Source organism: Heterodontus francisci, chromosome 1 (genome assembly GCF_036365525.1).
Source record: "Heterodontus francisci isolate sHetFra1 chromosome 1, sHetFra1.hap1, whole genome shotgun sequence".
Taxonomy (NCBI): domain Eukaryota; kingdom Metazoa; phylum Chordata; class Chondrichthyes; order Heterodontiformes; family Heterodontidae; genus Heterodontus; species Heterodontus francisci.
Window position 1 is genome coordinate 21,785,933 of NC_090371.1, and position 22,792 is coordinate 21,808,724.

General features: G+C 43.8%; 1 protein-coding gene across 2 annotated transcripts in view; it reads right to left on the minus strand.

Annotated features, from left to right (window-relative positions):
• The window catches only part of LOC137368229 (dedicator of cytokinesis protein 2-like), a 1,222,644-nt gene that overhangs the window by 1,083,417 nt on the left and 116,435 nt on the right, over positions 1–22,792 (minus strand). For both annotated transcript variants that reach the window (XM_068028710.1, XM_068028709.1), the window contains exon 5: positions 18,378–18,474. In XM_068028710.1, coding sequence (XP_067884811.1) covers positions 18,378–18,474 — 97 coding nt within the window. The remainder of the gene's footprint in view (positions 1–18,377; positions 18,475–22,792) is intronic.

Here is a 22,792-nt window from a genome sequence, read left to right on the forward strand (position 1 = left end):
TGAATGCTACTTGCCACTTATCATCCCAAGCCTGGATATTGTCCAGGTCTTGCTGCATTTCTGCACGGACTGCTTCAGTATCTGAGGAGTCACGAATGGTGCTGAACATTGTGCAATCATCAGCGAACATCCCCACTTCTGACCTTATGATTGAAGGAAGGTCATTGATGAAGCAGCTGAAGATGGTTTGGCCGAGGACACTACCCTGAGGAACTCCTGCAGTGATGTCCTGGAGCTCAGAAGATTGACCTCCAACAACCACAACCATCTTCCTTTGCACTAGTTGTGATTCCAGCCAGCGGAGGGTTTTCCCCTGATTCCCATTGACCTCAGTTTTGCTAGGGTTCCTTGATGCCATACTCAGTCAAATGCTGCCTTGATGTCAAGGGCAGTCACTCTCACCTCACCTCTTGAGTTCAGCTCTTTCGTCCATGTTTGAACCAAGGCTGTAATGAGGTCAGGAGCTGAGTGGCCCTGGCGGAACCCAAACTGAGCGTCAAAGAGCAGGTTATTGCTAAGCAAGTGCCGCTTGATGGCACTGTTGATGACACCTTCCATCACTTTACTGATGATTGAGAGGAGGCTGATGACGTGGTAATTGGCCGGGTTGGACTTGTCCTGCTTTCTGTGTACAGGACATACCTGGGCAATTTTCCACATTGCAAGGTAGATGCCAGTGTTGCAGCTGTACTGGAACAGCTTGGCTAGGTACGCGGCAAGTTCTGGAGCACAAGTCTTCAGTACAATTGCCGGAATATTGTCAGGACCCATAGCTTTTGCAGTATCCAGTGCCTTCAGTCGTTTCTTGATATCACGCGGAGTGAATCGAATTGGCTGATGTCTGGCATCTGTGATGCTGGGTACTTCAGGTGGAGGCCGAGATGGATCATCAACTCGGCACTTCTGGCTGAAGATTGTTGCAAATGCTTCAGCCTTATCTTTCGCACTGATGTGCTGGGCTCCCCCATCATCGAGGATGGGGATATTTGTGCAGCCACCTCCTCCAGTTAGTTGTTTAATTGTCCACTACCATTCACGGCTGGATGTGGCAGGACTGCAGAGCTTCGATCTGATCCGTTGGTTTTGGGATCGCTTAGCTCTGTCTATCGCATGCTGCTTGCACAGTTTGGCACGCAGATAGTCCTGTGTTGCAGCTTCACCAGCTTGACACCTCATTTTGAGGTATGCCTGGTGCTGCTCCTGGCATGCCCTCCTGCACTCTTCATTGAACCAGGGTTGGTCTCCTGGCTTGATGGTAATGGTAGAGTGGGGGATATGCCGGTCCATGAGGTTACAGATTGTGGTTGAGTACAATTTTGCTGCTGCTGATGGCCCACAGCGCCTCATGGATGCCCAGTTTTGCATTGCTAGATCTGTTCGAAATCTATCCCATTTAGCACGGTGATAGTGCCACACAACACGACGGACGGTATCCTCAAGGTGAAGACGGGACTTCGTCTCCACAAGGACTGTGCGGTGGTCACTCCTACCAATACAGTCATGGACAGAAGCATCTGCAGCAGGCAGATTTGTGAGGACGAGGTCAAGTATGTTTTTCCCTCGTGTTGGTTCCCCCACCACCTGCCGCAGACTCAGTCTAGCAGATATGTCCTTTCGGATTCGGCCAGTTCGGTCAGTAGTGGTGCTACCGAGCCACTCTTGGAGATGGACATTGAAGTCCCCCACCCAGAGTACATTTTGTGCCCTTGCCACCCTCAGTGCTTCCTCCAAATGGTGTTCAACATGGTGAAGTACTGAGTCATCAGCTGAGGGAGGGCGGTAGGTGGTAATCGGTAGGAGGTTACCTTGCCCATGTTTGAACTGATTCCATGAGACTTCATGGGGTCCGGAGTCGATGTTGAGGACTCCCAGGGCAACTCTCTCCCTACTGTATACCACTGTCCCGCCACCTCTGGTGGGTCTGTCCTGCCGGTGGGACAGGACATACCCGGGGATGGTGATGGCAGTGTCTGGGACATTGTCTGTAAGGTATGATTCCGTGAGTATGACTATGTCAGGCTGTTGCTTGACTGGTCTGTGGGACAGCTCTCCCAACTTTGGCACAAGCCCCCAGATGTTAGTAAGGAGGACTTTGCAGGGTCGACAGGGTTGGGTTTGCTGTTGTCGTTTCCGGTGCCTAGGTCGATTCTGGGTGGTCCGTCCGGCTTCATTCCTTTTTATTGACTTCGTAGCGGTTTGGTACAACTGTTGCAGCAGCTTTTACTGAAGCAGTGATAGCGCGAGCGAGGTGTCAGCTGGAAAGGTGAGTTTCAGCATAAAATAACTTTCCTTTTGTTTCGGCGGACACGGGGACTGCTGGGTAAGTAAACTTATATATTCGGGCAGTGGCTAAACCCGAAACACTACACGTGTAGTGTCTCCCACCCATCCTCCTCCTCTAACCAATAAAAAAAAAGGCCTCTTGTGTGGAGGGTTTGGTAAGGTAAGGTTTTCCTTTTCTTTCAATCTCTGCTGTCAATTTATTCGGAGGGGATGGAAGCTAGGGCAGTTGCATGCTCCTCTTGCAGGATGTGGGAGGTGAGGGTCACCACTGGTGTCCCTGCTGACTTCACCTGTGAGAAGTGCACCCAACTCCAGCTCCTCGCAGACCGCGTCAGGGAACTGGAGCTGGATGAACTTCGGATCATTCGGGATGCTGAGGGGGTGACAGTGAGCAGTTATAGGGAAGTAGTGACACCTAAGTTACAGGATAAAGGTAGCTGGGTGACCGTCAGGGAAGGGAATAGGCGCACAGTGCAGGGATCCCCTGTGGCCGTCCCCCTCAATAATAAGTATACCGTTTTGGATACGGTTGAGGGGGACGACCTATGAGGGGAAAGCCACATTGGCCAGGTCTCTGGCACTGAGCCTGGCCCAGTGGCTCAGAAGGGAAGGGGGGAGAATAGGAGAGCGATAGTGATAGGAGATTCAGTGGTTAGAGGAACAGACAGGAGATTCTGTGGTCGCGAACGAGACTCCCGGATGGTATGTTGCCTCCCGGGTGCCAGGGTCAGGGATGTCTCGGATCGAGTCCACAGGATTCTTAAGGGGGAGGGGGAGCAGCCAGAGGTCGTGGTACATATCGGTACAAATGACATAGCTAGGAAAAGAGACGAGGACCTGAAAAGCGAATATAGGGAGTTAGGTGGGAAGCTGAAAGGCAGGACGAGCAGAGTAGTATTCTTAGGATTGTTACCAGTACCACGTGCTAGTGAGGCTAGAAACAGGGAGCGAGTGCAGCTGAACACGTGGCGACAGAACTGGTGCAGGAGGGAGGGATTCAGATATGTAGATCATTGGGATACCTTCTGGGGATGGTGGGACCTGTACAAGAAGGACGGGTTGCATCTGAACTGGAGGGGCACCAATATCCTGGGCGGGAGGTTTGCTAGAGCTCTTCGGGAGGGTTTAAGCTAGTTTGGCAGGGGGATGGGAACTGGAGCTACGGATCAGTGGATGGGGTAGTTGTTGAACAGGCAGATACCGAGTGCAGAGAGTATGTGAGGAAGGTTAGACAGTTGACAAGGCAAAGTTGCAGCCAGTATGATGGGTTGAAGTGTGTCTATTTTAACGCAAGAAGTGTCAGGAATAAGGGTGATGAACTTAGAGCATAGATCAGTACTTGGAGCTACGATGCTGTGGCCATTATGGAGACGTGGATATCACAGGGGCAGGAATGGATGTTGGATGTTCCGGGGTTTAGATGTTTCAAAAGGAATAGGGAGGGAGGTAAAAGAGGTGGGGGAGTGGCATTGTTAATCAGGGATAGTATCACAGCTGCAGAAAGGGAGGTCGTCGGGGAGGGTTTGTCTACTGAGTCATTCTGGGTGGAAGTCAGAAACAGGAAAGGAGCAGTCACTTTGTTGGGAGTTTTCTATAGACCCCCTAATAGCAACAGAGACATGGAGGAACAGATTGGGAGGCAGATTTTGGAAAGGTGCAGAAGTAACAGGGTTGTTGTCATGGGTGACTTCAACTTCCCTAATATTGATTAGAACCTCCTTAGTGCAAATAGTTTGGATGGAGCAGGTTTTGTCAGGTGCGTCCAGGAAGGTTTCCTGTCTCAATATGTAGATAGGCCGACTAGAGGGGAGACTATGTTGGACTTGGTGCTTGGCAACGAACCAGGCCAAGTGACAGATCTATCGGTGGTAGAGCATTTCGGTGATAGTGATCACAACTCCCTGACCTTTACTATAGTCATGGAGAGGGACAGAAGCAGACGGGATGGGAAAAAATTTAATTGGGGGAGGGGGAATTACAATGCTATTAGGCAGGAACTGGGGAGCATAAATTGGGAACAGATGTTCTCAGGGAAATGCACGACAGAAATGTGGAGGTTGTTTAGGGAGCACTTGCTGCGACTGCTGGATAGGTTTGTCCCAATGAGGCAGGGAAGGGATGGTAGGGTGAAGGAACCTTGGATGACAAGAGATGTGAAACAGCTAGTCAAGAGGAAGAAGGAAGCTTACTTAAGGTTGAGGAAGCAAGGATCAGACAGGGCTCGAGAGGGTTACAAGGTAGCCAGGAAGGAACTGAAGAATGGACTTCGGAGAGCTAGAAGGGGACATGAAAAAGTCTTGGCGGGTAGGATTAAGGAAAATCCCAAGGCGTTCTACACTTATGTGAGGAACAAGAGGATGGCCAGAGTGAGGGTAGGGCCGATCAGGGATAGTGGAGGGAACTTGTGCCTGGAGTCGGAGGAGGTAGGGGAGGTCCTAAATGAATACTTTGCTTCAGTATTCACTAGTGAGAGGGACCTGGTCGTTTGTGAGTACAGCGTGGAACAGGCTGATATGCTCGAACAGGTTGAGGTTAAGAGGGAGGGTGTGCTGGAAATTTTGAATGATATGAGGACAGATAGGTCCCCGGGGCCAGACGGGATTTCCCCAAGGATATTACGGGAAGCGAGGGAAGAGGTTGCTGCGCCTTTGGCGATGATCTTTGCGTCTTCACTGTCCACTGGAGTAGTGCCGGATGATTGGAGGGTGGCAAATGTTGTTTCCTTGTTCAAGAAAGGGAATAGGGATAACCCTGGGAATTATAGACCAGTCAGTCTTACATCGGTAGTGGGCAAATTATTGGAGAGGATTCTGAGAGACAGGATTTATGATTATTTGGAAAAGCATGGTTTGATTAGAGACAGTCAGCATGGCTTTGTAAGTGACAGGTCATGCCTCACAAGCCTTATTGAATTCTTTGAAGATGTGACAAAACACATTGATGAAGGAAGAGCAGTGGATGTGGTGTATATGGATTTTAGCAAGGCATTTGATCAGGTTACCCATGGTAGGCTCATTCAGAAAGTAAGGAGGCATGGGATTCAGGGAAAGTTGGCTGTCTGGATACTAAATTGGCTGGCCCATAGAAGTCAGAGGTTGGTAGTAGATGGAAAGTATTCAGCATGGAGCTCGGTGACCAGTGGTGTTCCGCAGGGATCTGTTCTGGGACCTCTGCTCTTTGTGATTTTTATAAATGACTTGGATGAGGAAGTGGAAGGCTGGGTTAGCAAGTTTGCCGATGACACGAAGGTTGCTGGAGTTGTGGATAGTGTGGAAGGCTGTTGTAGGTTGCAACGGGACATTGGCAGGATGCAGAGCTGGGCTGAGAAGTGGCAGATGGAGTTCAACCTGGGAAAGTGTGAAGTGATTCATTTTGGAAGGTCGAATTTGAATGCGGAATACAGGCTTAAAGACAGGATTCTTGGCAGTGTGGAGGAACAGAGGGATCTTGGGGTCCATGTCCATAGATCGCTCAAAGTTGCCACCCAAGTTGATACAGTTGTTAAGAAGGTGTATGGCTTTCATTAACAGGGGGATTGAGTTTAAGAGCCGCGAGGTTATGCTGCAGCTCTATAAGGCCCTGGTTCGACCACACTTGGAATATTGTGTTCAGTTCTGGTCGCCTCATTATAGGAAGGGTGTGGAAGCTTTGGAGATGGTGCAGAGGAGATTTACCAGGATGCGGCCTGGACTGGAGGGCATGTCGCATGTCTTATGAAGAAAGGTTGAGGGAGCTAGGGCTTTTCTCATTGGAGCGAAGAAGGATGAGAGGTGACTTGATAGAGGGGTACAAGATGATGAGAGGCATAGATAGAGTGGATAGCCAGAGATCTTTTCCCAGGGTGGAAAGGGCTATCACCAGGGGGCATAATTTTAAGGTGATTGGAGGAAGGTTTCGGGGAGATGTCAGAGGTAGGTTCTTTACACAGAGAGTGGTGGGTGCGTGGAATGCGCTGCCAGCGGTGGTCGTAGAAGCAGATACATTAGGGGCATTTAAGCGACTCTTGGATAGGTACATGGATGATAGTAGTATGAAGGGTAGGTAGTTAGTTTGATCTTAGAGTAGGTTAAAGGTTCGGCACAACATCATGGGCCGAAGGGCTTGTACTGTGCTTTACTGTTCTATGTTCCATGTTCTATGAGTGGCTTGCTAAGCCATTTCAGAGGGCATGTAAGAGTCAACTATATTGCTGTGGGTCTGGAGTCATATGTAGGCCAGACCAGATAAGGACAGCAGATTTCCTTCCCTAAAGGACATTAGTGAACCAGATGGGTTTTTTTACAACAATCCACAATGGTTTCATGGCCATCATTCGACGAGCTTTTAATTCCAGATTTATTAATTAAATTCAAATTCCACCTTCTGCTGTGGTGGGATTCGAACCCATGTCCCCAGAGAAATACCCTGGGTCTCTGGGTTACTCGTCCAGTGATAATACCACTGTGCCACCGCCTACCCTAGTGCATTGGAATAGTCCAGTCTCGAGGAAACAAAGGCTTGAATGCGTGTTTCAGCAGCAAATGAGCTGAGGAGTGAAATCAGGCGATGGTATGGTAGTCTTATGATGGCACAGATATATGGCTGGAAGATCAGGGTCATATATGACAAGATTGCAAACAGTTTGCTTTAATCTCAGACATTGGCCAGGACCTGAGGAACTGTAAACCTTTAGCATCAGATGAGCACATCAATGGAAGAGGAAGAGGGTAAAAAACACACAGCTTTGCAATGGTCAGAAGTAAGCACATTAAGAAGCTGTTCATCAAACACCAGGAGACATTCAAAGATTTTAGAGCAGGACAGCTCTAATACATTTCCAAACAACTAAAACACATATTTTCTATTGTGGCCATTATTTAACACAAAATATCTGCTTCTAATCCCATAAGTAACACTGCAATAAAAAGAATTTAATCAGCTCCTTGCCTAAACTCACCAAACATGAGGTTCTTCCTTTTCTAATGATTTTTAAACAAATACAATTGGATAATCATTATTAACATAATTAAATCCAACAATCTAACACGTTTCATTTGATTTTTTTTTCTCCTTGACATATGCTAACAACAGCGATTTTTTTATATCTCTTCCCTCCTCAGCTGATATTGTATAATGTGAAATGTTAATATCTGAACAGCAAATAATTAATCACTATGAGCCATCGTCGGAAAATTAATGTGAAATTTATGAGTAGGGTTGTATTCTGGGTACATGGACTTCATGGCCGCGCAGTCTGGAAGAAAGAAGCATTGTTATATAAAGGGCTACTTCAACAGGATTGCACTGGCTGAAAAGGGTAGGTGAAGCAGACTCAATGGTAGTTTTCAAAAGGGAATTAGATAGATACTTGAAGGGGGAGATTTACAGGGCTATGGAGAAAGAGCAGGGGTGTGGGACTAATGGATAAGCAGCTGGCACAGGTATTTTTTTTTTAGATTAGAGATACAGCACTGAAACAGGCCCTTCAGCCCACCGAGTCTGTGCCGAACATCAACCACCCATTTATACTAATCCTCCACTAATCCCATGTTCCTACCAAACATCCCCACCTGTCCCTATATTTCCCTACCACCTACATATACTAGTGACAATTTATAATGGCCAATTTACCTATCAACCTGCAAGTGTTTTGGATTGTGGGAGGAAACCGGAGCACCCGGAGAAAACCCACGCAGACACAGGGAGAACTTGCAAACTCCACACAGGCAGTACCCGGAATCGAACCCGGGTCCCTGGAGCTGTGAGGCTGCGGTGCTAACCACTGCGCCACTGTGTCGCCCCTTCTCCTGTGCTGTGTCGTTTTATGATTCTAATTACCCTTGCCTGAACTGAGATTGGTAGGTTTTGTTCGTCAAGGCTACTAAGGGATATGGAACCAAGGCCAGCAGATGGAGCTAAGATACAGATCAGCCATGATCGAATTGAATAGCAGAACATGCTTGAGGGGCTAAGTGGCCTACTTCTATTCCTTTGTTCATGAAACAGGGCCCATCCACCCATCCCACCCTTCTCCTTCTCCTCAGCCCCTGACCCTCCCACTGCATCTGTTGGGCTGACTTCCCTTATTGTTTCAAGGAAATGAAGCAAGATTATATTTAAAAAATGTTGCTCCCAATAAACATGCAGCAATTAATTAACCAAAATATATATTGAGACGATGGTCATGGAAGAGTAGTAACCTATGGTGCTCGACAAGTCGTATGTTCATAATCCAAATGTGGAAAGTTGCGCAGTTTGATTTAATAAATCTGATAATATTGGTCTGGAACAAGTAAAATGTGAAAAAAGATTTAGTAGCTTGTGTTCCAAGGAGGACAAAACTCAACTGATTCACTAATGTCTTTCAGGGAAGGAAACCTACCACCTCGACCTGTTCTGCCCTCCTGTTCTGCATCATGCAATTTACTCTTAAAACCCTCAGAGCAATTAGGGATAGGCAATAAATATAAGAACATAAGAAATATGACTTTGCCAACATCCCAAAAGAAATAAAGATGCACACTGGGGGTAATTTTGCCTTTGCGTGATAGTGAAGTCAATGGAAATAAAACTCAGAAGAGTTGGAAAATGGACTGCCAATTCAATATTATCCATTTTACATTATTACAGATTGTCAAACTGATTCCCCATTGTCTCTTGCAAGGGAAACAGTGGCATAGGGGTAGTGTTACTGGGCAAGTAATCCAGAGGCCCAGGCCTAATTCCCTGGGGACATGGGTTCAAATCCCACCATGGCAGCTGGTGGAATTTAAATTCAATTAATTAAAAATTTGGACTTGAAAGCTAGTAATGGTGTCATGAAACTATCATCGATTGTCGTAAAAACCCATCTGGTACACTAATGTCCTTTCGGGAAGGAAATCTGCCGTCCTTACCTGGACTGTCCGACATGTGACTCCAGACCCACAGTAACGTGGTTGAGCAAGCCAATCTGTTTAAAGGCAGTTAGGGATGGGCAACAAATGCTGGCCTGCCAGCAACACCCACATCCCAGTAAAGAATTTTTTAAAAAATCTAACTTCTTAGGGTATTCTGTCACCTTCAACAGCAACACAAAATGGACATTATTGCATTGGTCGCCTGTTATTGTTTATTGCGAGGGGTATTGAATACAAAAGTAGGGACGTTGTGCTATAGTTATACAAGGCATTGGTGAGACCAAATCTGGAGTCCTACGTACAGTATTGGTCTCCCTATTTAATGAAGGATGTAAATGTTTTGGAAGCAGCTCAGAGAAAGTTTACTAGACCAGTACCTGGAATGGGCCGATTGTCTTATGAGGAAAGATTGGACAGGCTAGGCTTGTATCCGCTGGAGTTTAGAAGAGTAAGAGGCGACTTGATTGTAACACAAGATCCTGATGGGTCATGACAGGGTGGCTGTGGAAAGGATGTTTTCTATTGTGGGAGAATCTAGAACTAAGGGTCTCCCATTTAAGACAGACATGAGGAGAAATGTTTTCTCTGAGAGCCGTGAGTCTTTTCCTCAAAAGGTGGTGGAAGCAGAATCTTTGAATATTTCTAAGGCAGAGACAGATAGATTCTTGATGAGCAAGGGGGTGAAAGGTTAGCGGGAGTAGGTGGGAATGTGGAATTGAGGTTACAATCAGATCAGCCATGATTTTGTCAAATGGTGCAGCAGGCTCAAGGGGTGAGTGACCTACTCCTGCTCCTAATTCGTACGTTCGTATCTTCGTATCTGCTGGGGCCTATAATGGGTGGCCAATGCAGTACAATCCGTCACTGCCTAAGAGGATGCTCGATCCCATTCTTTCCCAGTGCCTCAGAACTGTTGAAGCCTTCAGCTGTTCTGAGTTATCCATTCCTTCTACAATCTTCTGGCTTTTAATACCCAGGTTTATCTTTATCAACCTATTTTGTCTTCATTTACTGTTGCTTCTCTTTTACTCTTTTCAAATAGATATGCCATTCACCATGGGCCTTGACCCTTCACCTTGGTTTCCCAACCATAAAACAAGAATGTGTTAAGTTACTGGCAAGGACTATGTCCAATCATTCCACAATGCTGTCATAAGTGTCAGTGATGGCTCAGTGGGTAGCACCCTTGCCTCTGAGTCAAATCCCATTCCAGAGACTTGAGTAGAAACATTTAGACTGACACTGCAGTGCAGTCCTGCCTTTTGGAGGGTACTGCCTTTTGGATAGGATGCAAACCAAAACCCTGCGTGGCCTCTAAGTTGGACGTAAAAGATCCCATGGCACTATTTTGAAGAAAAGCGGGGGAGTTATCCCTGGTATCATGGTCAATATTTATCGATCAACATCACTAAAACAGATTATCACATTTGCTGTTTGTGGGAGCTTGCTGTGTGCAAAATTGTTTCCTACATTACCACAGTAATTGCACTTCAAAGGTAACTCATTGACCGTAAAATGCTTTGGAATATCCTGAGGTTGTGAAAGGTGTTATGTAAAATGTAAGGTTTTTTTTAATTTTTGGCCTACTAAAGTGGTTTTAGTAGTCAACAGTGCAAACACCACGACTAAATTAGTTAGATTCAGCGTTGGTATCAATAATTGTTGCGATCATGAAGCTGTGGAGCCAAACCTCCCTTGAGATTTAATCCGCTATAATTGTACACACATTGGTCTATGTTGTTGAACAGTCATCATTTTACTGCATACTGCTGAATATTGTGCTTGGTGCACAATAGATAATAATTTTATCAACAGCTATCTGCAGTGAAGTGAAGATTATATTCTTGGGAGATGCAGAAAATTAGTTTGCAATCGAAACATTTATTGAGTGAATTCTGCTACAGTCACTTAACAAGCAAAGCAATTTAGTAGCTGGTGTTCGAGGAAGCAATCTGGTAAAGTGGTCGGGTTACCACCTACCACCATGTTCAAGACTGGACTGTGGAAGAATACCATTTTTGTTTTCTTTCCCCAACTTTCTCCTTTTTTTCAGTAACTAGAGGACACAAGTTTAAGATCATCACTGAGTTTAGTAGGCTTGTTCAGACATGGATTCCCCTGCCATCAGTTGAGATGGAAACATTTAAAAGGGAAGAGATGGACGAAAGGCATAGCTCTTACAGAGATCCAGCATAGGTATGAAGGGCCAAATGACCTCCTTTTATGATTGCATGATTCACCTTCTCTCCTAAAGAGTCTCACTGGGATAATGTTCCATGCGCACCACACAAATACCAGGCAATGACCATCTCCAACAAGAGAGAATCTAACCAGCTCCCCTTGACATTCAATGGCATTACCATCACTGAATAACCCACCATCAACATCCTGGGGGTTACCCTAACCAGAAACATAACTGGACCAGCCATATAAATACTATGACTACGGGAGCAAGTCAGAAGCTGGGAATTCTGTGGCGAGTAACTCACCTCCTGACTCCCCAAAGCCTGTCCACCATCTACAAGGCACAAGTCAGGAGTGTGATGGAATACTCTCCACTTGCCTGGATGGGTACAGCTCCAACACTCAAAAAGCTCAACACCATCGAGGACAAAGCAGCCCGCTTGAACGGCACCCCATCCACAAACATTCACTCCCTCCACCACCAACACAGTGGCAGCAGTGTGTACCATCTACAAGATGCACTGCAGCAACTCGCCAAACCTCCTTCAACAGCATCTTCCAAACCCAAGACCGCAATCATCTGGAAGGACAAGGGCAGCAGACGCATGGGAACACTACCACCTGCAAGTTTGCCTCCAAGTCACACACCATACTGACTTGGAAATATATCACCATTCCTTCACTGTCGCTGAGTCAAAATCCTGGAAGTCTCTTCCTAAGAGCACTATGATTGTACCTATGCCACACAGACTACTACAAGGCTCACCACTACCTTCTCGAGGACACTTAGGATGGGCAACAAATGCCGGGTTTGTCAGCGATGTTCATGTTGTTGGCATCACTCTGCTACCTCTTTATATATGTGACCCTGGTGAGTGAAAAGTGGCCATTACTTGATGCTAGATGGCATTCTGAGCCCAGCCTGCTCCTGTTCAAAGTCCAGAAAGAGCCATTGGATTGTGATTGTAGTATAACGTACATAAGCTGTTGCTGGGTAGATTATATCTTTAGCATCATCACAGGATGTGATGTCACAAGTCTGTATCTCATGCTGCTCAGTGTTCATGTAGATATCCTACTAAGAAGACCCCTTTAAATAAGCACCTGTTACTTTGACCCAGAGTCTACTTTCCTCATTTAATACTAATAGCACATTGACAAGATAGTACAGTGATAAGGAGTGGACATCCTGACTTTTGCTTTAGCCTCACATCCACAGTTACTCAAATTAATTGTCACACCCCAATTGCTCCCCTGGATGAGAACAGTCAATTGCATAGTGTAGAACTCAAGCCACATGTAAGGCAGTCTGCGGAAAGACCCCATTCCTTCCCTGAAGGACATTTGCGAACCAGTCAGGTTTTTTACAAAAATCTAGCATTTTTCACATGTAATTTTTTCTTCTCCCTGGCAACACAAATGTCTAGATTCACAACTTGCAAGGGTGGGACTTAAACTTACAATCTTTGTGTTGGTCACCCAGTACATTAAGCAGTACGCTACCACATTCTCTCGATAATACCTGGCTATCTGGAATTGTTTTTTTTTGGAGATTCTAAGTGAGAGGCATCAGTGGTGGGAAATGGAAGAGCATGAAGATGTGTCAGGCTACGTTTTCTGATGGTCTTGTTGGGAACAGGATGTGATGCTATCTAAAATGAGTTCAGATAGAACACTTGCCCATTCCAACCAGGAGAAAGAGCAATGGAACAGGTCCTGCCTACTTAATGAGGCCAATAAACAGATTTAACTGGCTTCAGTTGGGGGTCTGGCTTAATGCCTATGACCTAATCTATTTGAAACCCATCTACAACAACATATTTGGCTCTATTTGAAGATGAGAAAGAGAGAGCGAGAGAGAGAGAGGTCTCCAATATTTTTCTCTCAGCCAACACCAGCAAAACTGATCACCTGATCATTTATCTTTATTTCTGTTCATGGAACCTTGCTGGGCACAAATTGGCATTTACCTACAAAATATCAGTGACTGCACTTTAAACATAATTTATTGGCCGTGAATCACTTTGGGACATCTGGAGTATAAATGCAAGCACATTCTTTATTTAAAGCAATGGTATTGCCAGGATTTAGGTCAATACAGTGCAATACATGTATCTGTTTTAAAGTGAAATAACTATAAGCAGATATGAACAGTTTCATAGAAAGTTCTGCAGAGAAGGAGGTCATTTAAGGATATGATGATGCTGGCTCCATATAAAAGTTGATGACGAATGCATCTTGCCTCATGCCCCATTAGTTAGACTTGCTCCAGCGTGTTTAGTTTTTAATATTTGAAGTGTGAGCTGATAATAGCATGATGAGGGCAAGGGGGCATCTTGGACCTTGGGGAACAACAGAACAAACAGTCTATCTCCTTAAGCAATGGGATTTAAGGAATGAGAAACAAACTGAAAAGCAGGGTGAATTGCAGTGGGAGAATTCAATCTCAAATCAAGCACAGAAAGAGAAATAAAAAGAGGGAAAAAAGATTGTTCTGAGAGAGGGAAAAAAAGAGATAAAGGAAAAGTAATAAAACAAAATTAAAAATTAAAAATTGACTTTTTTAAGATCTCCAAAAACAATTCATAACCTGAGGGAATGAGACTCCACACCTACAATTTTTCACTTTCTAGCCAAGAGTGGTTGATTGGCAATTATAATATTACATTGCTATTAATTACAGGCTTTTTGGTGCGTTTAATCGGTAATAAATAAGCACAGCAAATTCATAAAAAACATAGGAAGGTTATGTACAAGATATTATTTTCGTGAAACTAATGACAAAGAAGCGCAAATTAACTAGCAGCTTGTGGCAATTTTCAATTCACAGGGTATTTCTTTCTGATTACCAGTTGCTGATTTATTTACACGTAGCAACAACATGCGCCATTCCAACACCATTATTTGTTCAGCAAAATTTGGCCCGTAGACTCTAATCCTATTTCTTTATTCTTTACCCATAAATTTTAATATTTCTTTTCAAGTACTTATCTAACTTACTTTGAAAAGTCTGGACCATCTCAGCTTCAATAGCCACTTGCAGCAATGCCAAATGAATGTAACTGAACTTTGAAATAATTCATTGCCTATGAAGTGCTTTGGGACATCATGAGGAAATAAAAGGTGCATTTAGATGCAAGATTTTTCTTTCTTGTATTACTTGTAAATTTACAATCCTTTGTCACAGACTCACTGACGATGGAAATAATCTTACTTTCATCAACCTCGCTGTTTTTATAATTCTCCGTGACTTCCATTTACAAAAAAGTCTCCCTTTCTGCGGCTATCAATTATATTCCTTAAACTAAATTGTTTCTCTCCTTTTCTGCCATTTTTTTTGTCCCCTCACTTTGATCTGCCACTTTCCATCCTGTCAGATCCTGTCATTCCAACTCTTCCTTTTCAAGAGGGTAGTATTTTCAACAAAAAAAATCATAGAGAATTGTCTGATTAAAAAAAAAGCGCCTAAGGTTAATAGAATCCTGGATCCACTGATGCAGAGTTCAATAATTAACATTCAGTCTAAGCTACAGTAGAGGCGATGTATGAAACCACATTGTCCCCACAGCTAATTTGAAATTCAACATGAAATATTCAACTGATTTGAGTTAAGTAGAGTGGATTTTTGCTTCGTAGCCTGGCAGTCAAAAGCTAAAGTCCCAGTGGAAACTACTATGCCCATATGACAATGGTAAGTGATAAGCCTGAAGTGTTCCATCAATTTGTAGCCTTGTCTGTCGAGTCATTCTCGCCCTCCAACTTCCCCTTCAGCTGTATTGACATTAACAAAGTCATTGCTTATAGGGAAAGGAAAGCCCAGAGGGTCTGATTTTATGTAAACGACCGTCCCAACTTATTTGTAAAACTTTTTGATTGACTTTTTGGAAACACTAATCGTCCTGCTATTAAGGAGGATCCCAATCCCATTCAAGGATCAAGTCTCTAAACCCTGCTCAACCTCTTTGGTGGTGCTACTGCATTGTTATTTGTGAGGCAATTCTGTATTCTGACAGTGTTTATAGACAATTGTTCATATAAAGTTGTGGCAAGGCTAATGTACTGTGAGTTAAGAACGATTTTTTTTTCTTTAAGACAAAAGCACAAGAAAAGAACTTGCATTTATGTAGTGCCTTTCACCACCTTAGAATATTCAAAAGCACTTTAAAGCCAATTAAGCAGTGTAGTTATTCCATTGAAGAATTTATAGGCACCATAGAAAGATTATCAAAAGGCTTAATCAAAGGACTTCAATAACATTGTATGACATTGGAACAGTTCAGCATAAATTATTGCATATATTTAGACCCCTCTCATTGGAACTGACCAGATGAACTACAATGATCGCATCCAGTCCTGTATATCCCTGAGTTCTTTTGATTCTGTATGAATTTGTTTGGGCGATAGATTTGACTGGTAGTTTAGCCTGAAGTAAGTGATCCAGTAGCATAATGTTTTCCTACCTACCCTTTCTCTTAGGCATTTACTGTTGCCTCAATAGAGCTCATGCCAGTGCTCAGCAGATGACAGTTCCCTTGGGCCTAACAAGGATATAAAGGGTAGAGTCGCTGGAACATTCAGCCAGAAACAGCCTTAGGGCATGGGTGGAAGATTCACATGCCTGGCCACCCCCAAATCGAATTTGGGATGAATTAGAAGTAAGCCAGGATCCCAGATAAGTTTCGACCACAAATTCTGGGCTGGGGGAGGGTAGAAAAGGAGATTTCTGCCTGAAAGGATTAAGTGATATAGGGTGCGAGTAGATGGATGGAACTGGAACAAATCAACCAGATTGGGCTCTCAGGTGTAAATCTCCATTTCTATCCTCCCCCCAACCAAGAAAATCGCAACCCTTAGAATTCAATTTCAGTTAAACTTTGTTCAAATTTCTGCAAAGGTTCTACTACATTTTCCACCAACTTGTTGCGCCTTAACTAAATTCCTTTGGTCATAACCAACCACATCCAATGCTCCTCTGAAACTGACAAGGAGAAATGGTTGTGAGTGTATCCTGATACAGTCAGGCTGCAAGGTCACGCACCACTGCCACCTAGCCACCAATATGCAGCAATGCTGCAACAGGAAACAGAGAGCTTAACACAGCACAAGTCTGATCTCTTTTCTGAGTATGTTGACTTGTAGCTATTCAGCCAGTTCTTAGAACAGGGAGTTGGCGGCCACTGATCAGTGAACTGGAATGCTGCATTTGCAAATCCGGCTGATTTCTTCCAATTCCACCTATCTACTTTCTCACCGTGTCCCTTAATCCTTTTTCCCCAGAAAGACATTTAATTATCTTTTCAGCACATTTGTATTACATTCTTCAATATAATTTTTTTTAAATAAATGAGAAAAAGTCCTGCATTGATACAGAACATTTCACAACCTCATAACATCGTAAAGTGATTTACAGCCAATGAAGTGCATAACAATAAAAGGAATAGTCCTAAGGCCCCCTGGAGCTTGCTTCACCATTCAATAAGATCAGGCTTCTCTTCTACCTGAATTCCACATTCCCACCCTATCCCCAATTCATTTGATTCCCTGAGTGTCCAAACATCCATAAATATCAGCCTTGAACATACTGATCAACAGAGAATTTATAGCCCTCTGGGGTAGAGAATTCCAAAGATTCACAACCCTCTGAGTGAAGAAATTTCTCCCTATCTAATTCCTAAATGGCCATAAAGTCCCTTATTCTGAGACTCTGACCCGAGCTCTGGACATTCGAGCCAGAGGGAACAACCTCTAGGCATTTAACTTGTCAAGCCCTCTAGCGCTTTTATATATTTCAATGAGATCACCTTTTATTCTTATAAGCTCCAGAGACTGTAGGCCTATTCTACTCAAAGTACATTTTGAAATAGAGTCATAATCACAACGGAACAGAAGGAGGCCATTCGGCTCATTGGGTCCATTCTGGCTCTCTGTAGAGAAATCCAATCAGTCCTGTTCCCCGGCTCTAACCCTGTAGTCCTGTTACTTTATTTCCCTCAATTGCCCATCCAATTTCCTTTCAAAATCATTTATGGTCTCCGCTTCCACCACCCTCACAGGCAGTGAGTTCCAGGTCATTATAAATGTAGTTACTGTTGTAAAGTAGGAAACGCAACAGCAATTTGATAATGACCAGATCACCTGTTTTGGAGGTGTTGGTTGAGGGATAAATATGGTCCAGGACACTGGGAGAACTCCCATACTCTTCCTTGAATAGTGCTATGGGATCTTTTACGTCCACTGTGGGCGGCACAGTGGCGCAGTGGTTAGCACCGCAGCCTCACAGCTCCAGCGACCTGGGTTCAATTCCGGGTACTGCCTGTGTGGAGTTTGCAAGTTCTCCCTGTGTCTGCGTGGGTTTCCTCCGGGTGCTCCGGTTTCCTCCCACATGCCAAAGACTTGCAGGTTGATAGGTAAATTGGCCATTAGAAATTGCCCCTAGTATAGGTAGGTGGCAGGGAAAATATAGGGACAGGTGGGGATGTGGTAGGAATATGGGATTAGTGTAGGATTAGTATAAATGGGTGGTTGATAGTCGGCACAGACTCGGTGGGCTGAAGTGCCTGTTTCAGTGCTGTATCTCTAAACTAAACTAAACTAAACTAAACACCTGAGAAGGTATTAAACAGGGCATTTTTGCACTGTGGGACTGTACCCTTGCTATACTAGGGTAATAATATCCACAACTTTATTTCACTATGATCCAAACATGCAGCAAAGAGTTGAGTCATTCATTCCAGTACCCTAGGCTGAATTGAAACCCTATTTCTAAAGGTGAAGCACCAATGTGCTAACCCATTCCGTCATTTCACCACGCCATCAATACATTTTGGATCCCATAGAGATAAATAGACAGTGTTTCTAACCCTGTCTCTGTTCCACCCATCTCTGCAAGATGACAATTCTGTGCTTTCATCAAAGTCAATAATATCGACACAGGGACCATTTTGAGGGAATTTTTCACTCTGATCTCTTCACAGTATTGTTGATAAAAACTGCTCACATCCAAAGCAAGAAGAAGTGAGCTTGGTTACTAACCATATACAGCTGTTTCCAGATGTTGGACCACTCCCTCAAGGTGGTTGTGATTTCTTGCACCAGGGGCATCTCGGTTGAGACGATGTTCTTCTGGTTACTTGAAAACAATGAAAGTTGTCATTAGTCCTTAACAAACCATACAATTACAATGTTGGTTTGGATCAAGAAACCCCTTTGACCAATTTAACCCTACCCTTCCAAGCCTCATGGGCTTCTCGATCCAGCAGTCAGCTGTTTCTTAAAAGGAGCCCAGGATCAAACCGGAGATAAGGGCCACAAAAGAATAAATAAAGGTCAGAGTTCAAGAGAACTCATTTTCTGATTTTGTAGCAGCAATAATGATGTACTGCATTATGGAGAATTTATGCTGATTAATTACTGCATTGTTATACAACCCCTGCTACACTCACTCAGATTTTTATACATTTGCTATGCTCATCTCTGTGAGGCAAATTCATGAACCACTTGTCCAGGGAAATAATACTGAATATGGAGATATTCAAGGGCTGCTCCTCCTATGAGGCCATCTGCTAATTTTCACATTTCTCTCTCTCCTGAATCCCAACTCCAGCAATATCTCAGAACCAGTGCACTTTGAAATAAGACCCAAAGCACACATTAGCAGTAGGTTTTGCAGACCACAGGTGAAGTGAACGAATAAGGTTTTTCTCTCCTCCCCTCCTCACATCCAGCCATTTATTGACAACCACTGTTAAGAGTATCTTCTCAAGTTTTAGATCGATAACCTTCGAGGGCCTAAAATTAATATCCAAGCTGGGTGTAAGCTGCCTATGGATCGTCCCAGGTTTGTGGTTTATCATTGGGGATAAAGGTGATCAAAGAAAATAATCAGACTGCACAGCCTAGCGACAAATATTTTGGCTTGGCATGCTGACAGCATGGCTCGGCGGGCAGTACTCTCACCTCTGAATCAGAGGTCATGGGTTCAAGCACCACTCCAGAGACTTGAGCACATAATCTCCCAGTGGAGCACGAAGGGAGTGCTGCAATATCAGAGGTGCTGTCTTTCAGATGAGACGTTAACCTGAGGCCCCATCTTGCCACTGAAGTGAACATAAAACGATCACATGTCAGTATTTGAAGAAGAGCAGGGGAGTTGTCCCTGGTGTCTTGGTCAATATTTATCCCTCAACCACCATCAAAACAAATTGGGGGCAATTTTCATTATCGGCTGGAGCCAGAAAAGTGGCTTCTGAAAATTCAGCAAGGCGTATGACAGGCAGTAAATCAACCAGCTCTCCGCCTCTGTTGAAAGTAAAAATTACCCCCTTATCTCACTGCTGCCTGTAGACACTTTGCTTTGCAGAAATTGCCTGCCATATGTGCAACAGCAACTACACTTCAAAAGGACTTAAACGAAAGCAAAATTCTATGGATGGTGGAAATCGGAAAATAAAAACAGGAGCTGCTGGGAACGATCAACAGGTCAGACAGTATCTGTGGAGAGAGAAACAGTTAACATTTCAGGTCGATGATCTTTTGTTAGACTTTTCATCTGATGAAAGCTCATCAACCTGAAGCATTAACCCTATGTTTCTCTCTTCACAGATGTTGCCTGACCTGTTGACTGTTTCTTGCATTTTCTCATTTCAAAAGTGCTTCATTGGCTGTAAAGAGCTTTAGGCATGACCTGAGGACATGAAAGGTGGTGTATAAATGCAAGTAGCTTCTTTCTACTCCGGGAGCTTCAATAAAATGGAGACAGAAATGATTATGACGGAGTGAGGAAAGTTGAGCATTTTTGGTGGAGGTTTTTGTACAGTTCAGGCAATGGATAAAAATAGCGGGAATTACCTATCAAAGGCGGAAAAACAAAAAATAAATCTTCAAAGGAAATTAAAAGGTAGAGAGACAGCAGGATACAACATTTAGATTTACATTCTAATGCATTCTGACTAAGAGCTAAGGATAAGGTTCTATGAAACTACTGTAATGAATAATTAAGGAATGAGATATGTGGGAGAACATTAGATTGGAACTGCTAACACGCAAAGTTGATCAAGAACAAGAGCACAAGATGAATTTTTTCCATCACACTACTGTCCATGATTAGAAATAGGGTTGCAAATTCAATATTGTAGGCAGGTTACGAGAATATCTTCAACCTAACTTTTAATATCAAACGAACAGTAAAATTACTAGCAGAATGAGAACATTTTCCAATCTCGGATGTCGTATTTATCAGCTGCCCATAGGCTTCATAAAAGATCCTACTTCACGACAAGAAACCGCTCTGAGCTGAGCAACGACTGCCCTCTTTTCCCTGTTCCCACTGCTTTCCGAGACACATTCTTCCCTGAGATATTTTACTTTGATGGATGGCCATCTGATAAACCAATTCCTATTCTATTTCTCGTGCTTCAACCCAAACACCACTCACGGAATCTATTGAACACATGTGTCATGTTTCTGATAACAGCCAGCTGATAGGAACCATTTCTCTTGCTGAACAAAAAAAAATTCCACTTCAAATCCGATTAAATTACAACACTGTGTCAAATGCTTCAATGAAATTGGCACTGTGTGGCTTCACGATTATCTTTCAGATCTGTTAAAACCTATTATGCTCTCTGGAAAAGATGTGTATTTTTTTTTTCCTTTCTTGATCTCCTAGGGGCAATGCTTCAGGCCTCAAATTGAAATAACTTCAAACATTTAAAAGCGATAGCTGAAAGTTATGCTCATTTGAAAATTTTAAGCATTCAAGTTTTAACTTAAATTTCAACTAAGCTGGAGGCCTATGCCCCTGGGCAAGCCTGGAACTCAATTTATGAGTAGGCTGAATCAGAAGCAACAGTTGCTGAGGCCTACTCATTTCCCAAAAATGATTTTTTTTAATTTATGTACTTTATATATATTATTTTTAGTCCTTGATCATGAGCAAAGCCACAGAAGATCTAACAGTATTTTCTTATTCATTCATAGGTTTTGGGCTTGCTGGCAAGGCCAGAATTTATTGCCGATCCCAAGGTGAGCTACCTGTTAGTTCAGGATTTTGACTCAGTGACAGTGAAGAAACAGCGATATATTTCCAAGTTAGGATGGTGTGTAACTTAGAGGGAAACGTGCAGGTGGTGGTGTTCTCATGTGCCTGCTGCCCTTGTCTTTCTAGGCAGTAGAAGTCATAGGTGCTGTCGAAGTGACAATGCGTTGCTGCATTGCATCTTGTAGATGGTACACACTGCTGCCACTCTGCACCGGTGGTGAAGGGAGTGAATGTTTAAGGTGATGGATGGGGTGTCAATCAAGCGGGCTGCTTTGTCCTGGATGGTGTCTAGCTTCTTTAATGTTGTTGGAGCTGCACCCAACCAGGCAAGTGGAGAGTATTCCATCGCACTCCTGACTTGTACCTTGTAGATGGTGGACAGGCTTTGGGGAGTCAGGAGGTGAATTACTCGCTGCAGAATTCCCAGCCTCTAACCTGCTCTTGTAGCCACAGTGTTTATATGGCTGGTCCTTCTCAAGGGCAATTAGGGATGTGCAGCAAATGCTGTCTTTGCTATCAACACCGTGAACAAATTGAAAAAAAGGTTTTTGATCAATGATGACTCTCAGGATGTTAATAGTAAGGAATTCATCAAAGGTAATGCTGTTGAATGTCAAGGGGAGATGGTTAGATTCTCTCTTAATGGAGATGGTCATTGCTTGGCACTTATGAGACAGGATATAATATAAATAATACCAATTCACTTAATACCTAGATACTCTCTCCAGTTTATCCTCTTTTCACTTCTCCATTTCTGATTTTAACTGGGGTACAGTTCCATGGAAACAGGAACCCTCTTGTACCTCAGCCAGTTTTGGCACTATTTGACCATTGGCATCTTACACATCCACCTAAACAGGCACTTGAGGTTTTGGTTCAACATCTCATCTGAAAGGTGGCATCTTCGACAGTACAGCAGTCCTTCTGTACTGTAATGAGATGTCAGACTGGACTATGAGCTCTCAAATTCCAGAGTGGGACTTGAACCCAGGACCGATAACCCCAGACTGATGGGATAAATGTCTGCATAGCACTATACGAGATTTGTGAGGTCACTAGGATGTGCAGCACAAAACTATCGGTAAATTGTCAGTCTGCCTCAGACAAGACTACTGCGGGGAAATGAAGAAATATGTCACATCTATATGCAAGGCTTGCACATTAGAGGGAGCTTTACTCTGCTTTTAACCCTGCTACTCCTACCTGTGAGCTGGAAGTGCTTGATGTTGACACTGGGAGAGGGAAAACATTCAGCTCCCCCTGCCCAGTGGAAGCCAGACGAGAGGGACAGTTAAAATGGAATGGCTGACTTAGCCACTGGAATTCCTGCCTTGACGCCACCCAATGCAATTTTAAATTAGAACTGGTTGGGTCCTTTTTTAAATATGCTGATTGGAACCTGCTGCCT